Source organism: Physeter macrocephalus, chromosome 2 (assembly GCF_002837175.3).
Source record: "Physeter macrocephalus isolate SW-GA chromosome 2, ASM283717v5, whole genome shotgun sequence".
Taxonomy (NCBI): Eukaryota; Metazoa; Chordata; class Mammalia; order Artiodactyla; family Physeteridae; genus Physeter; species Physeter macrocephalus.
The window spans coordinates 109963675-109990891 of NC_041215.1; the positions used below are offsets into that span (position 1 = coordinate 109963675).

Genomic DNA, 27217 nt, shown 5'->3' on the forward strand with positions numbered 1-27217 from the left:
ATGCAAACATTTAGTGACAGCAGTGCTTTCAGAAGTAAATAATACATCTACCTTTTTTCATCCAGCTTTGAATACCTGGGTCCTTTGTGCACTTTTGATTTGGTGAACTATAAAAAATGAGCAAACTGCAAGACACTATTAATTATTCTTTTTTCATAAGAATAGTTTGAGGCAAGGTTTCCAGGTCTGAGGATTAAAGGCGTCAAACTGTTTCTACACCCGGCACCATCAGCAAGACGCCCATATTGCGTGTTCTTTGTTTTGACTGTATAGTTCTCCTCAAGATATGCTGTTTGGAAGTACTTTTTATAATTCAAATATTGCATCACTTATTTGAAAGTAATTTTTTTCTGTTTTATATGCAGGGTGTTTTTCTTTCTTCCTGCAAGGCTCAGTAGATAAGGCTTGCTTAATATATGGTGGTGTTGATCAGATACTGATGTCGATGTAGAGTATCTTATAGCATCGTCCCCATTGTCCTATAGTAAAGCTATGTAAAAAGCCAACAGAAAACCAATATTTTTGGCTCTTTCTTTGAAGGCCACTTCCCGGTAAGTAATAATTAAATTACATGGCCCCCAAAGTATGAGCTTCACAAATCCTTAGGTGTTACTCAGCATGTGTGTAGCACAGGTGTGTGGGTCGGTAGCCAGGATAATGGATGATACTACTGCATTCATGAAAATTGGCCTTTAAGAAGGACACAAAACCTTTTATGTTACTAAGACTTATCTCTGTCACAGCAGAGGATGATACAGGACTCTGGAATCCAAATGTTTTTCTTAGTAGAATTTCCCTAACAGCTCTGTAGCAATGCTTTTTGTAGAGCAGCTTAGGTGCCTCTCTCCTCTCCTTTGTGCAAAATCCAGAGGGTCAGTCCTATCCTTGCTTTGCTCTTGGCATCAGGGTAGGTCCAAGAACGTGAGAGTGTGCGTCTTTGAGCTAGATGTACTTAGGTCTACTCTGATCTGCCTTCACCCATGAGAGGAGTCCGTGGTTAGCTGGGGGATGATTTCCTGCCTCCATTAATCACTCTGCCATCTTCCACTTCTGATTTAGGGCTTTGAATGTAGCAATCCCATATTTATTTTATTATTTTTTAAAAATAGAAAATGTTTTCTTACTTTTTAAAGAAAGCATCATCCAAATTATCTTTTGAGAGTTGGACTTAATTGCATTATTTCCTACTCTGGTGTTTTTGAGAGTAAAAGTCAACATATAAATGTCCTTTTTAAAGGTCTTGTTTCTTGTATTAGAAGAGGCTAAGAGCTAGGTGACCTTGCTTCCTCTTTTGATTTGGCTAAAGTGTATGATTTTTGAATCTCCACGTTGAAGGTGGAGGGATTTCCATAGGCTGCTGAATTGATTAAAAGGGTTTTCACGATGTATATGTATACCAAATCATCACATTGTATACTTTAAATATCTTACACTTTTGTCAGTTATACCTCAATGAAGGTGAAATTTTTTTCGCCTTTATTTGTGATCCCTGAATGAAAACTATTACAGGTATATTTGTGTATTTGGTTCCTGTTTCCAAGAACAAGTTACAGCTTCTTTTATGAGCTTCCTTTGAATCATGAGAAATTGAGGTTAGATAAATTCTTAAAAGTCAAGCAGTCCAGCTCCCTAGCTGATTCTCAAATCCTTTCTTATCCCCACTGAGTAGTCTTCTAGTGTATTCCAGAACACCTTCAGGCCTCAGGTAGCTGATTCTTAGAGTGTGCTGGTTTATCAAGTCCTTTAAAAAATATCTGTCTGAAATTTTTTACCTCCGAGTCTCAGATTTTGTATTTAAAATCCACTCATTCATGGAGACTAGGTATTAATCTACTTCATTCAATTATCAGCACTTTCTAGAAATTGGTTCCCATTGTCCCCCCAAAATAGCCAAGACTCTATTCATAAGGTGTTCACCTAGAATACAAAGTAAGAATGCAGATCATTTTTCACATACTTGAAAAGTACTATTTTTTAAGCATGTAAGAAGTCATTTATGGTTTCTCCCTGCCAGTGTTCAGTATTATTAAACAGCAGGAGCTTTTTGCAGTCTAAAAAATGATATTTTGAAGTCTGTAAGAACTTTCTGCAAGGTGAAAGCAATTCAGGTTGAATTCTGCCAGATTTTTGCTATCTCAACATGTTTTACAAATGAGCTGAACTTAATACAGTCTATTAAGAGAGCAGTTAATAACTAACTACCCATTAATCAATATACAACCCAATGTATTAAATATAATTTAGTTTTGTTTCTAAAATTGCATTGAAATATGATAAAACATTTTAGCATCCTGGTTAGAATTGAAATGCAGTAACCTAAATATGTTTTTAGTGTCTTCTTTGGAGAAAATATTAGGCTATTTCAAAAATCAAATTTCATGTCCAAAATTAATCTGTATCTGATCTGATTGTACTGGGAAGGATAATATAAAAAACACACTAACTTCCTTTGCCCTAGTTTGGAGAGTGAGGGTGGTGCATAGAAAAATAATCTAAAAACTGTCAGTGTGAAATACCATACTTTAAAATTTATTATTTATTATGTTTATTATTCTTAACATATCTACCATTCAAATCTGATTGAAAATTCTCTTTTTATATACACATAGCAGGCACCTGTATGTAAGGGTGTGCCCTTTAAATTGGCTAAGTGTTTGACCATCCTCTTTATTCAAAACAGATCACCTTCTGATGAGTCTATGTTAAAAGATTTCATAAATAACTGTAGTTATATTCTCCTGTGTTATCTGTGAACCAGCAAAAACGTTTCCTCTGGGTTAAGGGATATAAAGTTTGTTTTTTTAAAGCATGTTCTTTTTCAATAGCGTGCTGTTAATTGAATCTTTACCATGTAAAGCAAATATTAATGGTAAAAATCAGTATTTTCCATCGACTTTGAAGAACAGTAGAAAAGAAGTCAAGCACCTATAAATAGCATGTTTTGGTGATTATGACTGATATCTTGCTAATTTCCACATGAACTTCAGGTGCAGAGGGTTAGTGTGACACAAACACCAGACCATTAATCATCTTTCTCATTCATGTATTGGAAATACATACGACAATGACATAATATACTGTGTCATTGATCTGGGCAAAGCCCCAGTATTGTTTGCTGTTTTCATTTTGGTCTATCTCCAGTCCCCTTCTTATTCTCCCTACCCCTATCCAAATGAGGCAACCATTTTAAGGTATCTTACATGATCTTTTATTTGTATGTGTTCTTATCAGTATATGTATATTTCAGTTTTGTGGGTGTGTAATTTTATTTTATAAAAATGGTGTTATGCTACTCAACACAATGTTTAAGGATTTATGCCTGTGACTGTGTATATCTAGTCCATTATACCTAACTGTTGGAGAGTACCCTATGGAGTATGTCCAACACTCTTCCATTCTCCCAAGGGAGAAGTCTAGATCCCTTTGGCTCTCTACAACCACAAGCCAGGTTGTAATTGACCTGCTGACCCATTGCCCATGGACCTGTGTAAGAATTTCTCTGGTGCATGTACCCAGGAGGAGGATGCTGGATCATACATTGTAGACAGGTTTATACATAATTTGATGAAGTACTGCAGAGTTACCCTGAAGAAAGGCTACACTAGTCTACTCTTAAGCAAGGCATGATGCTCAGTAGAGCATCCTATTCATCTGTGGGATGGATCAAAGGATTTTTTTCCCCTCCAGACATAGTTATTTTCTGTATGTTGGGAAACTGATTGCTTTTTTTTATTGGTTAATGATTTCAGAAGTATAAGATTAAACCTTATGAGGTGAAGCAGTATCTCCTGTATAAATTAGTTCCCTTGGGATTCATGAATTTGGTCAGGCCACTGTGATCCTTCGGGAAACGGACTTTTACTCTTCCAGTGCACAGTGTTGTCTGATGTTGTCATGGTGTTAATTTGAAAAACTAGCATAATTAAAAAGGAGAAGCATATTTACTTTGTAGAATTGGATTCATATTTACTTAAAGTCAAGTGTCATACCATATGCCAAGAGAGCGCCTGTACCTGTGGCATAAGAAGAAAAGTTTATGTCTATGACTTCTTACAGTAGATGAGATAAAAAGGCACCTGTCTGAAAGTTGGACGAGAGGAGATAAGAGGTGAGAAAAGGAGGAGGGACGAAGGAATACATGGTCCATTAGCACCTAGAACCTTGCCTGGCATGCAGTAGAGATGCAGTCAATATTTGTGTGATGAGTGAATTAGTAGTGTGGTATGGTGGAACGTATGCTTTAGATTTATAGCTAAATGTTTTGATTTGCATTCTGATTCTGCAACTTGGGGAAATCCCAGAACTATTCTGAGCCTCAGTTTATTAAACTGAACTGAAATTGATGGGAGGACTAACCAAGTTGCCGTCTGTGAAAGAGACCAGTGTATATAATAGACACTTAACAGATGTTCAGTTCCTTCAGTAAAGTACATATTTATATTTCCTGACCATTAAGAATCTTTTGCAAATATTCTGTCATAAGTTGACTATAGTCTTGGAGTTTTTGATGGCTGGTGTAAGGGTTTCTAAACAGTCCCTTCTTTTCTTTCTTTTTTTTCTTTTTAACATCTTTATTGGAGTGTAATTGCTATACAATGGTGTGTTAGTTTCTGCTTTACAACAAAGTGAATCAGTTATACATATACATATGTTCCCACATCTCTTCCCTCTTGCGTCTCCCTCCCTCCCCCCCCCCCATCCCACCCCTCTAGGTGGTCACAAACCACCGAGCTGATCTCCCTGTGCCATGCGGCTGCTTCCCACTAGCTATCCACCCTACGTTTGGTAGTTTGCTATTCATGGAAGTACTTGACTGAAAACTATAGTAAGGTTCTATTTAAAAACCATTCAAAATGATGACCACTTCACTTACACAATTGTGTATGCTGAAACTATGTAAATTTTGACCTATTTTTTTCCCATCACCTAAAACCTATAAAAGACTATTTTTAAAGGTCTTAGATTGTGAAACTTCATTTACACAAGGTTGCTAGGGAATGGATTGTTCCACACAAAGTGGGTTTTCCAGATAACTGAAGTTTGTTCCTTGGCATGCTAAACTTTAAAAAAAGAGTTATTTTTGAAAGAATTCTTCTAAAATGGGTAACATATCTTCCTGTTTCTTTGACAGAATATATTTTAGATGTAATTTAACTTTAGAACAATATGCAAGGTTATTGTTTTGCTTGCCTGACCGGCAATATAATAGGTATTCTGTCTGGTTTCCTGCTGTAGGCTGTAGCTTTTTCTCTCAGTGAACCTGTCATTTTAACCCAGTCTTACTAATTTATTGTTTTTCACATGTTACAGCCAGAATAAGAAATAACCAAAATTACTAGCATTTTATGTAAGAGTTAGTAACCTTGAATAAAGACTTGAGGTCTCCTTGAGCCATGGGTAAGAGATACCCTGGCTTTAAAATAGTGATTTCAAAGACTCAGTAAGCCTTTTTGCTTTGTGTCCTGCATGCTGGCCACATTCCAGGTGGTTAAGAGTATCATGAATCTGAGGAAAATAAGGGGTATTCTTTTACTTTATAACAGAATAACTGTAGAAACGTATGTATCAATTTGATACATACTTTGTAGAGTCACAGAGTTTGCACCAAATTTCACCATTTACAGATGAAGACCCTGAAATTCAAAAATAGGCTGTTTTGCCCAAGGTGACCCTGGTATACGTTGAGTCCCAGGACCCATAACTTCGGGCTCTTGTCATTCTCCTTTCCCAATATGGAGGGCATTGCCTGTAGGGCTCCTATGTATATGACTATGGATTATATATATGATATGATTCAACCGTACGCTCTGTACCTAAATATTTCAAGTTATTTAAATAGCACAGGTAAAGCAGAAGAGAGAATGAGTATATCAGAAATTTGATGAGGATTCTGGGACTGAGAAGGTAGGTTTTGAGGTATTAAATACCAGACTTGATTCCCATAAAGTTTCCTCTCCTGACCTTGGTAGAGCCAGGTGGCTTGCAGAGCAAAGAAGGGACTACCAAGCCTCCCAGTGACTGAATTTGCAAGTGGGTATATATTTGCAAACTAAGCCTTCTAACAATGATGGTTTAGATCTGGTTTTCACCTCCAGAATTATCAGCAAAGGGATAAAAATTTTAAACCAGACAGACTAAGTTAGCGGGACTTGGAATTCAGGCAAAAATGACAATAATAAATGACTTACTGATCACTTCCAGGGTGTGCTGCAGTTCAGAGTGTCACATGTGAACTGACTCATTTAATCTTCACCATAACCCAAGTGATGGATACATTATTACCCACCCTCTATAGATGGTGAAACCGAGGCACAGAGAAGTTAGGTGTTGCACATTAAAAAAAAAATTTACTATAGTTGATTTACAATGTTGTGTTATTTCTTTTATGACTCCTTTATACATATATGTATATTCTTTTTCATATTCTTTTCCATTATGGTTTATCACAAGATATTGAATATAGTTTCTTGTGCTATACAGTAGGACCTTGTTGTTTATCCATCCTATATATATAATAGTTTGCTTCTGCTAATCCCAAACTCCCAATCCTTCCCTCCCCCATCCCCTTCCCCCTTGGCAACCACAAGTCTGTTCTCTATGTCTGTGAGTTTATTTGTTTTGTAGATAAGTTTGTTTGTATCATATTTTAGACAGGTGTTGCTTGTTAAAAATCACACATCTAGTTAGTTAGTGGTAACCCTGGGATTTAATCCCCATTTTAGCTCTAGAGCTCCATTTTCTCTCCAGAGAGGTAACCCCGTTTAGCTGTAAGGAAATCTAGATTTTCACTCAGCTTTTTACTTTCCTTGAGAGAGAGAGTTTGGGTATCTTGTGGGGCAACTCGGATTTACAATGATTCCTGGGAACGTCTGGCTTCAATTTACTTGTGTGTTGACATTTTATAAAATGGATCATCACATTAAGAAGGGTTAGATTTAACGTTTAGAGATCTCTTACAAGACAGCTTCATTTCTTTCCTCTGAATTAACATCTGACTCTCAGGGGGGTCACCAGGTTTTTTTGAATTTCTTACTAAGACTCTAGACAAACCATGCATTCTTTTTCACCACTACAGTCTCTACAGACAGTGGTCTTTGTCTACATGGTGATTCTGTGTTATATTTGAGCAAGTTTTTCAGAGGAAAGAGCTTATAGGAATAGATTCGTTACCACATGCCGAGCCCAGAAAAGGCAGGATGGTGGGGGGGAATAAAGAGGGATAGGGAGAGGGAGGATACAAACAGTAGTAATTTCAGCTGAAAAGTGAAATGTGATGGTCTTAAATGAAGCCTCTGTTCCTGAGGTTCACCAAGTGGTTGGTGTTTTTACTAGGTAGAAGAGAAACTCAATCAGGACTCTTTCTCCAGGTCTACCTCACCTATTCACAACACAAGCTATCATACAGCTTAATATTCCTATGTTTCCACTTTCCAGCCTTTGCTCTTTCTAACTTTTCCTCAGTTACAGCTTGAATCTATATTTGCATTTCCAGGTAAACAGGTTACCTGCATTTGAATTTTATCTTAGTGTTGAGATCCACTCTTTTTATTTTTACAGATGTTTGCTGTTGGCAGGATAAAGCCTCCTATGTTTTATTATCAACTGGAAAAATTTTTTTTAACTTCTCTGTTACTGACAAAACAACTTTTTTGTCTTTAACAGATGTGTCGTTATGTTCCTTAGTTTTGTCTAAGTGGAATGAGAAAAATTTTGTTTTCCAGTCAACCATAATTGTATTTTGACACAGAAAGATAGACATTTGTCAAAATTAATGATTGTCTAAACCTAGAAGTATAAATGAAAGAGGATAGGATGGCTGAAATCATTTTTAAAAAAGTAAAAAGGTGTTCAGGGGATCTGAAAAATATTGTGAGATTATACATTATCTTGCAATAAAAGGAAATTCACATCTATTTAAGGACTCTTGCTTTTCAGCATTGCCATAGTTAGAAACAAAGGCAGGGCTATTTTTTTTTTTTTAACAAGAAGAAAGTGTATTTAAAGTTTTGACAGTTGACAAAGTCATGGCGTTCTGGATGACAAGTTGCAGTCAGATCCTTGCCTGATAGGATTTACTGTATGAAGTTTTCCCAAGGGCTTCATTCGAAAATGCACTTAATGATATTTTGTCTGAATGTCCAATGCTGTGTATTTTAAAGTCATAGTCTCATGCTTGTGTTTGGTCTCGCTGATATAAAAAACGCAAACATGCTTTTACATTTGTGGGTGTCTTTAAACTTTTCAGGAGTGCCCTTTTTTCCAGGTAGACTTTATTCCAGCCTTTATTTTTATAAGCTGGGAACAGACAGTGATTATAGAGCACAGATCTGCAGGGCAGTGATCACTGTGCAGCCTGCTTGGGCTTCCTTCATTACTAGGTCCGTTTTCCAGTGGAGGTAAGGATAGGGAGGGAACGGGGAAGAAGAGATAAAAAGATAACTTTTTTCTTTTTTTAAAATTGCCTGGTTCATTTTTAAATTACTTCCCCAACAGTACTTAGAAAAGCGCTCTTTTAGATGTCACTTAATTTAGGTAGATGTTAGCAGGCACTAGCAAGTTCCAGGTGCTGATGTAAGCATTTTGTATTTGGTAATAAAGATCGTGTCTTATTTCTGAGAAGTCAGTGACAACATAGACCTGTAACAAAAGCACCTTTTGTGAGTATATCACCTCACACCGGTCAGAATGGCCATCATCAAAAAATCTACAAACAATAAATGCTGGAGAGGGTGTGGAGAAAAGGGAACCCTCTTGCACTGTTGGTGGGAATGTAAATTGATACAGCCACTGTGGAGAAAAGTATGGAGGTTCCAGAGAAAAACAAATACCATATGCTAATACATATATATGGAATCTAAAAAAAAGAAAAAGAAAGGGTTCTGATGAACCTAGGGGCAGGACAGGAATAAAGACACAGACGTAGAGAATGGACTTGAGGATACGGGGAGGGGGAAGGGTAAGCTGGGACGAAGTGAGAGAGTGGCATGGACATGTATACACTACCAAATGTAAAATAGATAGCTAGTAGGAAGCAGCCACATAGCACAGGGAGATCAGCTCAGTGCTTTGTGACCACCTAGAGGGGTGGGATAGGGAGGGTGGGAGGGAGACGAAAGAGGGAGGGGATATGGGGATATATGTATACATATAGCTCATTCACTTTGTTATACCACAGAAACTAACACAATATTGTAAAGCAATTATACTCCAATAAAGATGTTAAAAAAAGAAAATTAGCTAGAGAAGTGTAACTCTCCCTCTAAGGAGCAAAGTTCCCTATAGCCTGGGCCTCCTGTACTTCCTCCTTTGCTTCAATAAACATGCATTGGCTATCTACAAAAAAAACAAAAAACAAAAAACAAAAAAAACCCCACAACAACACCTTAGTAGCTTTGCAGATAATTTTCTCACCTTTTCTCTCTGAGGTTGCTGGCAAAGCTGTCTTAATTGATTTCCATCCTGAAGCACGAGTTCATTAAAATGGCAGCTTGCCATGATGAAGTAATGGCTATCCCAAGTAATGGATCTCCCCTGTTACTTCTTAATCCTCCACACTGAAGCTACAGGTGTGCTGTTACCCAACTACCATATGAGAAGCAGCTAATGGTGAATGTTTCAGTTAGTTTCCACTTCACTGTCAGAAATCTTTGTACTTCTGAGACATAGAAGAGTAGCTGTTATATCAAAAGCAGTTTTCTGATGAAAATATTTTGTTGTTTTCATAAAATGATACTGCTCATTATAAAATTTAAAGTCAGTACAAAATAAGTGCAAAGGAAAAGTTAAAAATTACCATTCAGAAGTAACCATTACTATTATTTGTACATTCTATTTCGTGAACTCTCTATGCATACAGATAGAAGGTGTGATAGATAGTTTGCAAAAATGGGGTTATATTATAATAATATTTTAAATATAAATGATTACACTTAACACAATGCAAATATAATGCATACTAAATTTAACAAAAGAAAAGAAAACAAGTGAAATTAAAGAGATGTATGACGGTCAGATGAATATTTCTTCATAATAAGAAATGTTACTTGCTAAAAATGTCCTACCAAAGTTGTGAAGAACATTGTTTGGAGTCATCAAAAAAAAAAAAAAAAAAAAAAAGAAAAGACTTATTTCAACTGGATTGTATATTTGAATGAAGATAAAATGAACACATTTATACTTTTTCCACTTTCCTTTCTCACCTGTTAGTCATAATACTTTTTACATCGTCGAGGTGTATAACATTTGCATTTTGCTCAGTAACCACAATTTCCATAATAAGCATTTGTTCTTTACTTAAGGGATTCAGCACCCACTGTGAGTCCTTTTACCATGGTTTCTCCCTTCTTCCTGGATTATTTGTATTTTGCTTGACCGGAATTAACTGAAGAGTACAAGTGCAAGATAGATTTCATGAGTTCTTGAATGCTTAAAAATATTTATTAATCTTATACTTGAAGAATAACTGGGCTGGATATGAAATTTTTGCTCTGACCTATTCAAATTCTGGGAAGAGGTTATGTTGGCTCAGATTTCCCAGTATTTAGCTTCATAGTTTTTAGTAGCTTGAAATTAGGACCATTTCTCTTTATAGGGAAATGCAGTAGTTTTTTGTTCCTCTAATTTTTATTCTTCTGTTGTAATTTATGAGGAGTTTGTAATCCTTGTAAGGAATATGAACATGGAAAAAACATCAATGATAGTCTAAGATGGAAAGTGGGAGGGAGGGGAACATTTTCAGTCTTCGGAAGTATTTTGACCATCATGTATTTCTCTTAGGTATTTATAGTGAATTTGTAGAATGGATTTATAGTGAATTTGTAGAATTTGTAGAATGGATGACTTAGTAACAATGAGGGTCTATTAACTAGGAACTTTCACTGAGTTATCCAATACTAGGTGGAGATGACTGGGGTTTGGGGTTTGTTTCAGTGACACCTGTGGTAGAATTTAGGCAACTTTAGAAAATGATGCAATGCCTAGAATCCAGATAAAAGAGCTAAAGAGAACTGATATCCACATGCTTGTTATCTGAGCTTATGGGATAAAAAATGAGAATTATCTTTCAATTTTTTGTACAAGCTGTTTAATATCCTCTTAAAGGATAAGCAAACTAAAATTCTTTTCTAGTTAAGAATTATAGGAATGATTGCGCCTGAGGCATGGAAAAAAGGGAAAAAGCCTCATTATGTTATTACTTCTCTCATCCTTTCTGATTTGGGGTTGAGGTTTAGTGTGGGTATTTAAGTTATTAGTCATCTCAAAACTGTTCTCTGGTTTTAGATATTCTTAGTCATCCAAAAAGGCTGTTAAGTGCCATTACATGGCCCTAGGATTTAAAAAATTGTGTATAAAAATAGAGATACTGATTTGACCCTCAGAGCATGCATGTGAAAACCCTCCTCGAATAACCTTTTTAGAATTACTGGATGTTTTAAATGTCTAACACTGTAATACATTGTCTTTGATGAAAAATAGGAACTCTGGAGAAGATTTTATCTTGTTGAGCATAAAACGTCTAGAAGTGGCTTGTACTGTGTAACATGAGTAGGCCTTCGTGTAGCTGTGACACAGGTCTTGCTTGTTCCTGGACCCACTGTTGGTGTTGTCATCCATAAATTCCACCTTCCTGTGTACAGATAAGTCTTTTAAACAATAGGAGAATGTGGGAGGGAGAAAGGGAAGCTACTTGTTGGCATTACGAATTCATAAATGTGATTGTAAATGATTATCAAAACAACTGAGATTGATGTTTTCCAGCGATGTTAGTCTTGGCGATTGAAAATGAGGATTTTTTTAAAGTTAAATTTAAGTTTGAGTATTTCAGTGAAGGGTATAGGATGGTATCTTTTGCCACTTTATTTGGAAAGCAGTCATTTGCCATGGCAGTGCTCTCTATGAGGTTTACTTAACCTTATACCACACACACTCTTCACTTTTTAAGTGTAGTTCCGCAGAAAATCAGTGCGTGGAAGGATTTTCTTTGCTTCACCCTCTCATTTTCTGTTCCTTTAGCTCTTTAGTCTGAGAGTTAAATATTTTGATAATAAAGTCATATATAGTTCAAATTCTGTCTGGTCTATTACATTTTGTTACATTTCTGAACTTTTCTTTTCCATACTTTGGTATCCTCCAGGAACTTCTTTTCCCTTTCTAAGTTTTATTCTTTTAATAGAAATGGACTCCCACGTGAGCACTGGCTCTAAAAGTGGCCTAATAAGCCTGCTATTTTTAGAGAAGAAGAAAGTTGCCTTTTCTTCTCTCTGTGCTTTTCACCTCCCACTTGTTCTTTAAAGTCTTTTTCCCCTCTGGTCTTAGTAGTGATAACTTTCTAAATCCAGGTGCCTTTTCCTTGGTCCATTTCTGGCTCAAGTTGTCTCGTACTCAATTTTTTCAATGTCAGAATTGGACTAGGCTCCTCTGTTTTTATTACTTACAGATATTTTGGATTCCTTTTTCTTTATTTTACTAAAATTATAAAATGTACACATAAAGGAGTGGAAATATATTTTTACAGTTTAAAGAAGAATAATAAAATGGATATTCGTATAATGCCCACCATCTGGGTTGGAATAGAACATGGCTAGTATCTTAGAAGCTCTCTGTGTGTCCCTTCACCAAAACATTTCCTCCATCCCATCCCCCACCCAGGAAACTGCTCATCCTAAAGTCTGTGTAGGAGATTTGGGGTTTTTTTTACACACACAAAAAGCAAAATAGTAATAATGAATAATCACAAGAAATTTTTTCAGAAGAAATAAAGAAAATGTGGATGCATGTTTATTTCTTGCATTCTGTAAAAGAAAAATTAGTTTAAGATTATAAGGAGAGTTAACACTCTTGAAAGGGTTCAGCTATTCATGCTGTCTTATTGAAATTAGAATTAGAGTAACATGAAAGGTTCAAACATATGTCATGAAAATATTCAGTGGACTGTTATGCAACATACCCTTGTCTGATGTTATAAAGAAGAATTAGAAATTTCCTATCTTGGCCTATCAAACTGAGAGTACACAACTTCTCCTTATCTTGTTGACTCTTGGTCCTTGAGGATACATATACTTGCAACATTTCCATGTCTTACTGTTTGTTATGGATAGCCCATTAAGAAATGACACACACACACACACACACACACACACACACACACACACACACACACACACCCCTTTCATAAAGCTCTAGATAGGTGTTGAAATAGTAAAGAATACTGCTCTTAGAGTAATCTTAACTATCACACCTGCTCTCATCCTTAATTCTTCTTTCAGCCATATATTTCCACTCTTCATGGGCTGACTACCTGGGATTGGCTTTTGACTTCATGGATACTTAGCTAAAAAAGATAGAGACATGGACTTCCCTGGTGGCACAGTGGTTAAGAATCTGCCTGCCAATGCAGGGGGCGCAGGTTCGAGCCCTGGTCCAGGAAGATCCCACATGCTGCGGAGCAACTAAGCCCGTGCACCACAACTACTGAACCTGCGCTCTAGAGCCCATGTGCCACAACTACGGTAGCCCGCGCTCCACAACAAGAGAAGCCACTGCAATAAGTCTGCACACCGCAACGAAGAGTAGCCCCTGCTCACTGAGACTAGAGAAAGCCGATGCACAGCAACAAAGACCCAATGCAGCCAAATAAATAAATAAATAATAAATTAATTAATTTAAAAAAAAGAGAGAGACAGAAAGTAGCCTGAGTCTCAGTTTTCTTGTTGCTTCTGCCACGGACTGTCTCTGGCCTCACCTTGCCTACCTGGGGGGCTGAGCTCTGCTTGTAGGACCCTCGAGTTCCTGAGGATTCCTCTGACTAAAGTGTGACGTGCCATCTTGTCTTTTATTTCTTCTGAGCTTCCTGGCTTGTGGACTCTTCAGCCACAGAACTTGATTAGATGCTTTCTCTGTGTAGGTGGCAATACCAAGAGCTATGGATACAGCATGGTACCTGCCATTTCTGTGGGATGGTAGTTTGGAGAATCTCATTTGCTTATCTCTTGTTTACATGCTGGTGTGATCTCTAGATTCTATATGCATTTCAACTCCTGAATATGCTCTTGGCCCAGAGTTTTAACTCTACCAGACTATTAGCTTCTGGATTTTTCTCTGAAGGTAGTCCACTCCATTTTCTATCCCTGTCATGAATTACCAACCTTGGTACGGCTTTCTTGGATGTGAATCAGTTCACTTAGCATCTTTCTTCTTCCCCATCATCATCCCCAACCCTAAGTACTCATGATCCTTGAATATACTATTGATACTCAGTGAATTTGCTCCTATGGATCACATAGTTAATTGTTAGAATTTCCACCAGGGTTCTAAAAATGTCCGGTTTTAGGATTAAACTAAAAATAGTTTCTCTGAAAGAACCTAAATAGAATAGTTTCTCCTTTTTTCTGTGTCAGTCTCTCTGAGATTTGGCTGCTTCTAGAATCTTATAAAGGCTTTGCTTTTCCTCCAAACATTGAGAGGCACTTTAATGGTGACTTTGGGCAGAATTATCTACTTGGACTTAAAATTTTAAGACAATTTAATGAAAGTTGTCTGGCTGGAGGAAAGGCCCATTTACAGAAATTGTCTTAAAACTCTGATTTATAGATTTGTTGTTCTGCTTTTTTCTACCACCACTGACTTGATTTTATTACTGGCACATTATTTCTTAAAATAGAAGGAAGGTGTCTGTCTATACATTATTTAAAATGAATTTTAAGAGAGAATCAAGTGCAAATAACTAATGATCTGGGTACCTTTTGAAAGATAAAAATTTAGTTTTAGTATTATGCAAAATGTCCAGACGATATAATAAAACTGGAATAGATTAAATTACACAGCTGTAGTCACTGTTGTATACATGTCTTTCAAAATGACATCAGGTGTCATCAGATTTGCTTATCATAAGCAACTTACACAGGATAAGTTCTTATTCTTCCCTGTTTTGTTTGGTTTGCAATATCTTTATGATAAAGCATGATAGTTGATTTTAAGTTTTTTGACTTATTTTTAGTTTCAATCAAGTAACAGTACTGTAATTGTGTTGTCTGATTTTCAACACACCCCTTAAATAGGTTGGTGTTAATGCAATGTAGCTTTAGCAGATCTTGATCATGGCTCAGTTTAATTTCTATGTAAAAGTTTTTTGTTCTTTATTAATCTAATCATTAGGAAGAGTTTATCACTTTCCTTCTTGGAAATTGAGGTGTTCTTTTTTGGTTGAGGTACATAGAAATATGTAGAATTAGAAAAAAAAATTATAAAGCAGCTCTTTGCAGTATATATGGAACATGAATGCAACCATTCTTTTAGCACCATTCTGGAAAAGTTGGCCCGAAGTCATCCCAATATACAGACAGTTGATTATTTGATAAAGCAGGTACCAAATATTATAGATGAGATGTGTGTGTTAACAATCCCAAGTCCCAGCTTAGCACAACTATAGTTTTAGGGTAGGAGATGATGGCAGTCATGCATTCACTATTTTAGACTTGGAAGTTTCCTTAGAGATCCTATAATCCAACAATCTTGGTTTTTGTAAGGGAGAAAACTTGTTCCACAATGTTAGGGACTTCTCGAAGGACTCAGAGACAATAAGAGTCAGGTTAGGAGTTGGATCTCCTGATTTCTGTTACCTGTTCATTCATTAATTATTCGTTCATTAATTCAACCAACAAATGGCTCCTGGGTGCCTGTTTAGTTTAGGCATTCTTCCTTGACTGAGGGTATAACAGCGAGCAGAGTGAAAAAGGCCTAGTTAACACTCGAATGAACTATACTGAATCGGAAAGTCCATGTCAGTTGGAAGAAATCCCCTTTCCAAAGAAGCTACAAATTAATGGTAGTTTTTCCAATAAATTCTATAATTTTCAGGGGTCTGTTGTCATTATTTTGAAATGGTACATAATTTGGAAGACTGAAAAAATCTCTTTGGTTAGAGAAATTAGGGAAATCATGACTTTTTTTTTAAACGATTAAAGGCCCAGTGAATAATTTCTCAATGTCATGAAATGTGCTTAGAAGTTTGAAGATCATTTTTCTAAAGTGCTAATTTAAAAAATAGGTGTCACTTTGTATAAGAGTAATTTTGTAGTGTCTTGAAGAAACCGCAAAGAAGTTCTCCTTTTCCTTCCTCGTCTTCTTGCTTTGTGGTGGTCTTAGCTGCTGTACTGGTTTGATATTACTGCAGAACTGTGTTTCTAATTGCTACATTCTGATAATTTCATAAACATATCTAGTATTTAGAAGGACCACGGTTATCATCTCTAAAGGTCCCTGTGTTCTATGTATGAAGGATCCCATGATTGCACAGAATGTTGTTTTCTGATCAGTACAGAGAAATGACAATGTCAAATGCCTTTTCCTTTATAGGGCTGTGCTGGTTCTGTGGAGGCCTTGGGTCTTCTCAGGTCAGCCAGCAGATACGTACATGCTCAGACTGTGTCAACAAAAGAGGAAGAAATGGTTAGGCTCCTCCTTGATAGGGTAAAAAGAGAGGGAGAGAGCACACAAAAGACAACTGTAATTGTTCTACAAAAATCTTACTCTTTACTAAAACAGCATAAAATCGCTGTTCACTCTAGTATTTGCATAACTAAATTTTAGGACAAATATCTATAATTCACAGTAAAAGCATTTAAAGAAATTTTGCCATTTGCAGCAACATGGACAGACTTGGAGGGCATTATGCTAACGAAGTAAGTCAGACAAAGACAAATACTGCATGGTATCACTTATATGTGGAAGCTAAAAAATACAACAAACTAGTGAATACAGCACAAAAGAGGCAGGCTCACAGATACAGAGAACAAACTAGTGGTTACCAGTGGGAAGGTGAGTCAACATAGGGGCGGGGGAGTGGGAGGTACACATTATTGGGTATAAGATAGACTCAAGGATGTGTTGTACAACATGGGGAATATAGCCCATATTTTTAATAACTGTAAGTGGAAAGTAACCTTTAAAAATTGTATAGAAATTTTAAAACTAAAAAATAAAACTGACTGCATTAATACAAATAAAATAAGAAATGGAAATTTTAAATAAAAATGAAATAATCTTTACTTTTTGTTAAAAATCATTTCTTTATCTAACCTTCATCTGTTTTTTTTGTTTTCTGTTTGGTTTTTTTGCTTCTCATCCAGTCTTCAGCCATTAATTGAATGAGTGAAGGAAAGTTAAATCTACAGGTTTTCACATGTGGAAAGGCCTTTTCTTAGTGTCTTTGCTGGTCTCATGCCATTCTCTCCTGCTGCTAACATTAATTACTTTGCAGATGGCTCTAATTGACCCAGTAAAAGAGCCAGTATCTGTGTTCAGTCCTTCTCAGGCCGTAAAGACCTTGCAGCTTCTGAAGACACAAATGCAGTGCTTACTCTCAGCTCTTCCAAGTGTGAGTTCCTGGTCCTAGAGTGCCCTTTCCTTCAGAAGTTCCAACTCCTCTGCTTAAGTCTGTGTACTGCCTGGTCCCAATCCTGCCTTTTAAACACCATCCACCCGTGATTTATGCCCTGGCCACTGGACTTCTATCCGTACCTTGAATATCCTCCCTGGCTGCACACCCTGGTTCCTGTCTATGTGACCTGCTCTTTCCTGCCTGTATTTCCCTGTCTATACTCTGTCCTGAACCTGCCCTGGCCCTGCTTTCCTGATCATCTTAGTTGAAATTAATTTTCCCTTTGGGGCAGCTTGATGGTTTACTATTTATGTTATTAGGGTACATGCTGTCCTGTCTTATTTTAGCGGTGAGATTATAGTCACCTTGAGGGTGGGGATTGCATTTTGTTTCTTTTTCTGTCCTCACCCCAACCTCCATGTGAGGGGATGGAGGCAGCCGGGCCTGACCACTGCTCTCAGCGAGGTTAGTGGTGGTTGTCAATGCCTGTGACTCTTTTCTTTTCCTGGGCCTGAAATTAGTCATTAATTAATTAGTTAATTAATTCATCCCCTTCTTGGGGGATTAGCATCCTAAAGATTTAGGATTTAGCATCCTAAAGAGCTATGTTTCTCTTCCTTTAAAAAAATATAGCTTGAAAAAAAAAAATATATATATATGTATAGCTTGTATTGTGGTTTCTCATTTTAAAAGGCAAAAGTATGTTCATTGTAAAAACTTTAGGAATTATGGGTAAACAAAAGAAAGAAAATAAAAACCTTTGAAAGTTCTACAGGAAGCAATAGCCTACTGTTATATTTGTGTGTATATCTTTGCAGATTTTTTTCTATATGTGAATATACACATATAAACACACTTTTAAAAAGTTACCAGACAACATCATAACATTCTCTCATTAGCTTTTTTCAGTGAATGATGTGAACATCTTTCTCATGTTTCCAAGCATCTGTAATGTAAAAGCACCTTTAAATCTACTCGCATCTACATGACCTGCAGAGAATAGCTGTGTGTGTGTGTGTGTTTATTTGCTCTTGTCTAGCTATTTCCTCAGGAAACCTTTATAAGTAGCTCTTATAAGATTATAAAAACTTATGGATTTAAGGTGAACATGCTTTCAGGGCTTGATGGCTATTGGTAAATTGTCCCCTAGAAAGACATATTAATTCATTTTCCTCACAGTAATGTGTGAAGTGCCAATTTTTCTACACTCTTGCCAGATCTAGCTACTTTTACTCATTTTTTATTTTCTGAACTGATGGGGGAAAATGGTCTCGTATGGATATTTTAATTTACAGGTGTTTTATTACTAATACAATTGTAGATTTGTATATGATTGATCACCGTTAGTATTTCTGTCTTCTTTTTTCTGTGAATTGCGCTTTGTACATAATATTTTGTGAATCATCTGCCCATGTCCTTTGCCTACTTTCTGTTGGGTTGTTTGTTTTTCTTTGTTTTTGGCTCCTTATGTCAAAAAATAGCAACCTTTTGTTTTTCATATACTTGTTTTTTCTCAGTTTGCCTTGCAATTGTTTATGGTATTTTAAAATTTAACTTATGGAAATTAAAAAAAATTATATAGTCTTATTGGTTATTAAAAATTATTTCTGGGTTTAAGATCATGCATAAAATGGTCTCTGCTTCCTAACATTCAACTATATTTTTATAGTAAGTTTATTTTAAAACATACATTCCTTTAAAGCATATATTATTATTTTGTGTAAGATCTGATGTAGGGATCTAACTTTCCCAAAATGTTTAGTCACTTGTCCCAAACCTATTTATTCTCTTCTTTACCAATCTAAAATGTCATTATTTTCATATATTACATTTTTTATATGACCTTGAATCTCTGGACTTTCTGTTCTGTCCTTTGGGCTGTCCATCTAATCAGGCCAGTGCTCTGTATTTCATTTACTGTAGTAGTAATATGAGGTCCTATTGTTACTCCTCTTTTGAAAAACATGTTTGGGTTGTTATAAACATTTATTCTTTAAGATGAACTTTAGAATAATTTCATCAAGTTAAACAAACTTTCTGAGATTTTGTTTGGAATTACATTAATGTTACAGAGTACATGTACATCTATACATATATGTGTAAATATCCACATGCATAATACGTATATAACATTTGTTGCCGCTGTTGTCATTGTTAGTAGAAACTTTTCCCCTGGATTATTTCTAGGTTATTTTTGCTTGTGCACATAGAAATGTATTTTGCTTTTGCATATATATCTTATAACTGGCTATCTTACTTAATTCTTGTTATTTCTGGTAGTTTTCCCATTCATTTCCTTTTTACACTTTTGACTATTTCATGTATACCTGGGAAGGATGGACACTGTATAAACAAATGTACACTTTTTCTCTATAGACTGAAAAATGAAAGAAGTAGGGAGCTCTTGTCCTGTGAGATGGCAAAAACTAGACTTGGAGGAGAGTTTTTTTCTTCGAGACAAAGTTACCAGAAGGCAAGGCTGATAATAGATCCATATCTATTTCTCTACGATTTTACTGCATGTAAAACCTGGCTTGATAATAGTATAAATAAATATTGGGCAGATCAGAAAAAACCTATATTAGCAATATTCAACAAACTATAATATTCATTATTAGCTTTGAAAATGGTGCACCAAAGCATTTCAGTTATGCATAACTGTGTTCAAAAGGTATGCTATCTTTAATAGGATTCAGTTTTTCCTGTGTTTAAAACTGTTTTTATTTCATGACATATGGGGGTAAAATTACCCATTTGTGTGAAAGTAACTACAATTCTATCATAGAGGAATCTCAAAATTACTGGTATACTTATAGAGATGCTGGCAGCCATGCTAGGAATGTGTTAGCCACTTCAAGTGGTATGGCTTAAAAGCTGGGGAGGAGAAATTAGACATCTTTTATTTTTGTGTAATTAAAAATGTCTCTGTTGATGCTACTTCCTCAGAGGGGAACTCATAATTGGCTCCTCTTATCGGCTGATCAGGTGGGGGTCCTCAGCTTTTACATCACCTCAAGTTCATCCCTTATTTCTCCCCTAATTCCTCTTCTCTCTACTGCCCTACCTATTAACTTGCAGCCCTGCCTATGTTTCCTATTCTTAATATATCTGAGTGTTCTTCACTGTATTATGGTGCATGGGCCATCACTTATGAGTGCCTACACATTAAAGTACTGCAACCTCTTATGTGGTTTAGGAACTCATTAAATTCCTGTCGTGACCCTCAAAGAAGCTTACATCTCTACAAGCTGCTTGTGCTAGGAGTAGTCTCCACCTCCAGCTCTGTTCCTATGAAATATGCCCACATTCCCCAGCCCTTGCCTACCATGCCATCTTTGTTTGACTTAACACCAAGCCTCAATTCAACCTGTAATTACTTTCACCCACTTAACGTATCATTTCTGCTCTCTTAAATCTCAACCTCTCCAAGTCTACAATCTTTGAACACAGCTTTAAAACTCTTACTGTATTGTCTACACTCAAAAGAGTGTATATTTCCTAGCTGAAATAACTTTTGGCAGACAAATTATTTTAGGTGGGATGAGTCTAACTTTTTCTTAAGACTTGAGAGAAGTGGTGGTTGAAGAATCATCTTACTTTTTAAGTCTGTTGTGTTCAAAAAGGAAAGCAGTGTAAGGACTAGGATAATAGTAAAGTTACAAGCGTCTGCTTGTATGAATGTACTAGTTTAAATTCTGTGTCTCTCCTCATTACAACTTAGAGTAATTATTTAATGAATTAAAATAGTTATGTGTATAAAAGGAAAAATGTGAAGCTTCTAGTGGGAAGAGGGGGCAGGCATGGTGCTTCGTTGTCCAACGCTGTCATCCTTGCTGCCCCATGAAGCTGAGAATCTCCACAGTGCTCAGCATTTTTTGTCACTAGATGAATGAATGTGTTACCAAGCCAGATCCTTGGACTCTTTAATCAACAGAAATTGGTAAGAGGGCAGATGACCACATCTTGTGGTCCAATGTTTGCCATTCCTAGTAGTCTTCCTTAGAGCTCAAGGCCCTGTTCTCTATGTCATCTCATTCTGAACAATTTAATTTGCTTGATTAACCCACTCACAGCCTGCCATGACCGGGATTGTCCAAAAGAAGGCATATAGTTCTTTCTTTAAAGTAAGGGATTCAAGTTATCTTCCAAAAAACTAGAAGTCATTCACTCTTCCTGGTTAATGACTTTTCCAGGCACTAGGGATTCTTGGTAAGTTACTTTTCCAATTACTTAGATCCTTGGCTTTTCCATAATGAGCCTCCTTGGAGGAATGTAAGATATAAACTTTTGGAGTTTTGACCACCTGACTATTCATGTACCTTCTTTCATTAGACACATAAATCTCAAACTCAAGGACTCCAACAAATATTTATATAGGCAAAACTTCTCTCTTTGTGTGATTTTCCAATGCCTAGATCTTATAGAAGTTCTCTTTGTATATTTGCTGATGATTCTGAAATTCTTTGAACATAAATTTCTAAAACTTTTTTTGTGATAGATGCTGGAATTAGAATCATTTAGACCATGTTTCAAAAGTAAAGATGAAATCTGAGAATTAACACCGTAATATTTTGTCTCTTACCCACATTATGGTCTAATGCAATTTGAGTGGCTTTCCTAGGAAGCTCTTCTCCAGTCAAGATGTAGGAACCTTGGCTGCATTCACCTTGTAGCTATGCTATCTAGGGCATGTGGCTTCCAGGGCATGTGACTGCCAGAGTTCCAGGGAAGAGAGAGCTTGGATAATCAAGCATGGGTTTTAATGGTCAAACTGGAAGAATAGACATTACTTCCCCCCATGTCTCATGAGCCAAAATTCAATCTCTTGACCCCAACCTAACTGCTCTGAAAGCTGTGAAATATAGGCTTACTGTTCTAGGAAGGGGAAGATGAAATGGGATTTGCTGGATACTCAGCATTATTTCTGCCACAGTCCCCTTCATTGATCTGACTCTTGGCTCATTCGCCATGTTTTAATAGTCTTGCCATTCTCCTGCTCTTGGAGTTAAGCATCATTAAGGTGCTTATACTTGTTCTTCATATGCTGAGTAAAATCACATTGTCTAGTTTAAGTTCTTTTCACTACCTTTGTGATGCAGATTCACCATGAAGGTGGTGAGCAAGAGGGTTCCATAACAATAATCAAAAGAGAATTTTCTTATTCCAATTCTTCCACTCTCTTTCACCTTGCTTTGAACTTCCATCCTACATTTATCTCCTTACTTCCCAAGGCCACCTCTCTTTCACCAGATAACCTGCATGAGAAGGACTGTAGTAGCTGGGGTGTATAGCTTTTCTGTAACTTAAATGACTAGAAGACGGATGTTTATTTCCGAACTTAGAATGTTCAGAAATTCCTTTTCATCAGTCCCCCCAAGTTATCAGACAACTCAGAACCAAACACCCAACTGGCTGATCAAGAAAGTACAATGACTATTTATACTCGGGACCATAATTGCTAAATAGATCAGTACTGGCATGTTAGAACATTGTATTTTCAACAGGAAGTTCTACTAGGGAAACTACAGAGAGCAGAGGTGGAGGAAGGGCCTTGGAGAACATCTGCAGGTGGAGATTGACAGATAACTCATCTTCAGGCCTACAGAGATACAGACGACCTGTTCCTTTTCTGCAGGGTGGAGCTGGAGACATACCACCACACAATTAGCTATTCAGTTCTTCCTTTCTAGTGTTACTTGCCCCTCACTGAAAAGTCTCATTTCAAAATACATTAGGACTTTTGTAATTAGATTACATTTCAGTTGACATTAATTCACTTTCAGGAAGATTACAAATAATATTCTAGGATGAGATGGGGAATCTCATCCATTTGTACTGATTTGCTTAGTTTCGGTTTCAGAGAGTGGCATTCTTCATCCTCACTTCCCAGCACATGGTATGGGCCTGGCGTATAGTGGATGTTGGTAGATGTTTGCTCACTCAGCAAATGTTGATTAAGCATCTGCTATACACTAGGCGTTATGCCAGGCGCTGGGGACACTGTGATAAGTGAAAGAAACAGTTTTAAGGGAAGAATGGTCAGACAGGAGGGAAGGGTGTTGCAAATGGGGATGTGGTGCTATTTATAGGAGGTGGGAGAGTAGAGTGTCTCTGTGAAAGGGAGGATATGGTCTTATGTCTATCTCTGTCTGTCCTAGAAAAGTAGCTATTTTTCTTCTTTAAGATTCTCAGGGCTTCCCTGGTGGCGCAGTGGTTAAGAATCCGCCTGCCAATGCAGGGAACACGGGTTCTAGCCCTGGTCCGGGAAGATCCCACATGCCATGGAGCAACTAAGCCAGTGCACCATAACTACTGAGCCTGCGCTCTAGAGCCTGTGAGCCACAACTACTGAAGCCCGTGCACCACAACTACTGAAGCCCGCCTGCCTAGAGCCCGGGCTCCGCAACGAGAGAAGCCACCGCAATGAGAAGCCTGCTCACCGCAACGAAGAGTAGCCCCCGCTCGCCGCAACTAGAGAAAGCCTGTGCGCAACAACGAAGACCCAACACAGCCAAAATAAATAAAATAAAATAAATAAGTTTTTTAAAAAAAAGCTTCTCAAATGTGGGAGATATTAGAAATACATATGTCCATGGTGGGGAAAAGGCCCGTGAAAAGAGAGAAATACGATAATTAAAGTGACCTTTATCCGTTTCCGTTTGGTGGTTAATGGTTAGAATGTTTTTATCTGCTTTTGTAATTACAAACAAAAGTAGAGGTCTAAAATAACCTTGTTTTCAACTGTTAGACATGCTCCAGTGATGGTGTGGTTGAGAATTTTGAAAATAATGAATTACCTGTAGAGAGAGGTAATTAAAATGCAGTTAGTGCAACCTCCCTGCCTCTTGGTGTTGCGGAAAGATTCCTCAGAGAAATGTTGTACATAAACATAAACAACCCTGTTTATGTACATTCGCAGTGCTGACTTCATTAACTAGAACTGAAAGAAGTTTCTGTCTTCTCAGGTATTCTCAAGTATAGAGAGCTAAGAACTCTCATTACTTTTACTATTATTGAGATTTTGAAAAGGGAATGAGTAGACGTCCCATCATTTAGTTTCAAATGTAGAATCATTAATAGACACACATTTGATTAGTCATTTCAATAGGAAAACCTGTCCAAGGTACAAGCACCTGCTTTATTTCCACGTTGTAAAGGTTGTCCCTCGGCTCACACAGGAAACCAGGCTGGACCAGGCACACACGTGGCTCGCAGTTATTCTGTTGACTGGCTCCAAGCCTCCTCCAGCCCTCCGCATTGGGTCATTTTAGAACCACATCAGGTGCAGTTCTCAAAACGATGTGAAATCATTGGGTCCTCCCATCCTTCTGTTAAGGAAGCAGTGTCAAGTTTTCCTAATAAGAAAACCTACTACTAGGCAGAATTATAGAAAATAGAATGTCAGAGCAAGAGGGACCTGAGGCATCGTCTGCTCCAACCCTTTTGCAGACGAGGAAATGGAGGCCTAAATGCAGGGTACACACCCAGCTCATCGTAGAACCTACTGTTGTCCTTCATTTACCATTAGGGTTAAATGAGTTCTACCTTTATAGTCCTTAGAACAGTGGCTGGGATGTAGAAAGTGTTCAGTCAATGTGAGTGATCTCTTAGAATCATTATTTCTAGTGGCAGAGCCCAAACAGGAACCCGGACGCCCTAACATCCAGAGCTGCCTCGGAGGCACATATTTCTTATTTCCCACATTGTATAGGGAGTAATGTGTTAGAAGAAGCTGAGTTAAAAATAGTGACAGCCGCAGTGCCCGTTACTGGGCACATAGTCAGTGCTGAGTTCTCATGTGGATGCTTTCATTTAATCCTCTTGGTGTGTATGACATTCACACTCTTTGTGACTCATGTAAAGGCTGTAAAGGCTGAGTTGGGTAACTTGCCCACAGTCACACTACTAACAAGGAGCTGGGCTAGGTTTTGAACCCCACTCCAACTTCACAATCTATATTCTTAACTGTTATTCTTTATTCTAGGACTTAGCAAACTATGGCCCATGGGCCAAATCCAGCATTCCTGTTTTGGTACAGACCTCAAGCTAAGAATGTTTTTTACACTTTCAAATGGTTGAAAAAAATTAAAGAAGAAAAATTTCCTGACCCATGAAAATTATGTGAAATTCAGATTTCAGTGTCCCTAAATGAGGTGTTGTTGGAACACAACCGTACTGCCTGTGGCTACTTATGTGATAATACAGCAGAGTTGAGTAGCTGTTATAGAGACCCTGTGGCTTGAAAAGCCTAAAATATTTTCTATCTGGTCTTTTCTCTGTACTCTTCCTCAATGATTGTTTTGAGATTCCAGTTGTTTAGAGCGTAACTGTGGGATTTATATAGAGCCTGTCTTCTCCCGTTACCTGCCTTTTTGTTTGTTCCATATTAACATATCAATCAAATGATGAATGTGTGTATAAAAGGAGTTCATCTTTAAATTATTTGTATTTTATCTTTTTTAACAGATGGAGGAATGATTTGTTGCTGGATAACATTTGAGACTCTTGATGATAACCTGTTCTGTCCTTACTGTGTACTGGAGCTCTTTGTGGTTTACAAGGCTCTCACATCCATTTATTGAGCTGGTTATTTTTAAACCTCCAAGTGTCTTAGATGTGGAAATCACTCTATTTTCTTTCCTTTGTAGTGGTTTGCTGTCTTCTGATTATGTGGAGATTCACTACGAAAATGGGAAACCACAGTACTCTAAGGTATGGTCAATAGCACGTGGACATCCTGTAGTATAAATATACTTAATCATAGAACTGTTCATTGCACACTTCATTGTTTTGTTGTCTATCTCACTAAAATCCTCTGGCCTCTTATACAAGGCTATTATTTTTAAATTTAAAATAAGTTTAGGAGAAATTGATTAAAATTTACAAATGTTTCAGATAACATTAGAGACTCCAGCCAATAAAGAAATGATCATTGTTTTGGTTATACATACAGTATCTTATGTAAGTGAACGGTATCAAGAGCTCTCCAGTTCCATGGCAGCACTAGGCTCATGGGCAGAGAAATTGAATGATCAGACTGGGTGGGCTGTTAGAGTGACTGTTTAGTCCAAGGGACTTTGGTACCCAAGAAGGACAGAGGACAGATGGGGAAAGGAAGATGTCGGGAACATTCTCCCTCTCAATCTTCACAATTCTCTGAGGTGGGTATTATTATTCCTGTTGCTCAAAGGAAGGAATTGAAGTCGAAAGAGGACACATAAGCCTTCTCAAGGCCACCAAGCATTGTAATATAAATGCAGTGGGGTGCTTGATTTCCTTCATTTGGAGGTTAACTGTTCTCTTCCTGGAAGATCAATAAGGAAAAGTGGGTTTAGATTAAAACAAGAGAGAGAGATTACTTGTATGTAAGGAACACAGTTGATCTCCACCAGTCAGGGTGGAAATCCCTGGAATGGCTGCATCCAGAGACTCTGATTTGTAAGAAGGCCACAGAGTGCCATGGAGCCTAAGCAGCGTCCATGGGTGCCATGGGAATGGGACACAAACAGGGAAACAAAAAAAGGGGGGAAACATTACTGGGTTTTTTTCCTTGATTGCTAATGAGCACTGGCGCAAAAGTGGACCTTTCATGTGTGGGTTTGTTGGGTTGGACAGTGTGGAGACCTGGGCTTGTCAGTCTGATAACCTCTTAACAAGTATTTATAGGTGGTGTGAACTGAGATTACTGCCATGAGGGGTCATGGCATTTCTCAGGATTTATAACTGTCCAACTAACAGTTGGGACGTTTGTAGTTTGATGTGCGTTCCAAACCTTTGAATTTTATGCCCTAGATTAAGAACTTCCATATATTATTCTTACTAGTCTGTCAGTTCTCACCT

At 37.3% G+C, this 27217-nt stretch overlaps 1 protein-coding gene across 1 annotated transcript in view; it reads left to right on the forward strand.

Moving 5' to 3' along the window:
* ADAM23 (ADAM metallopeptidase domain 23) overlaps positions 1-27217 on the forward strand; it is a 160896-nt gene that overhangs the window by 58141 nt on the left and 75538 nt on the right. The window contains exon 4 of the mRNA XM_024124688.1: positions 26026-26089. Coding sequence (XP_023980456.1) covers positions 26026-26089 — 64 coding nt within the window. The remainder of the gene's footprint in view (positions 1-26025; positions 26090-27217) is intronic.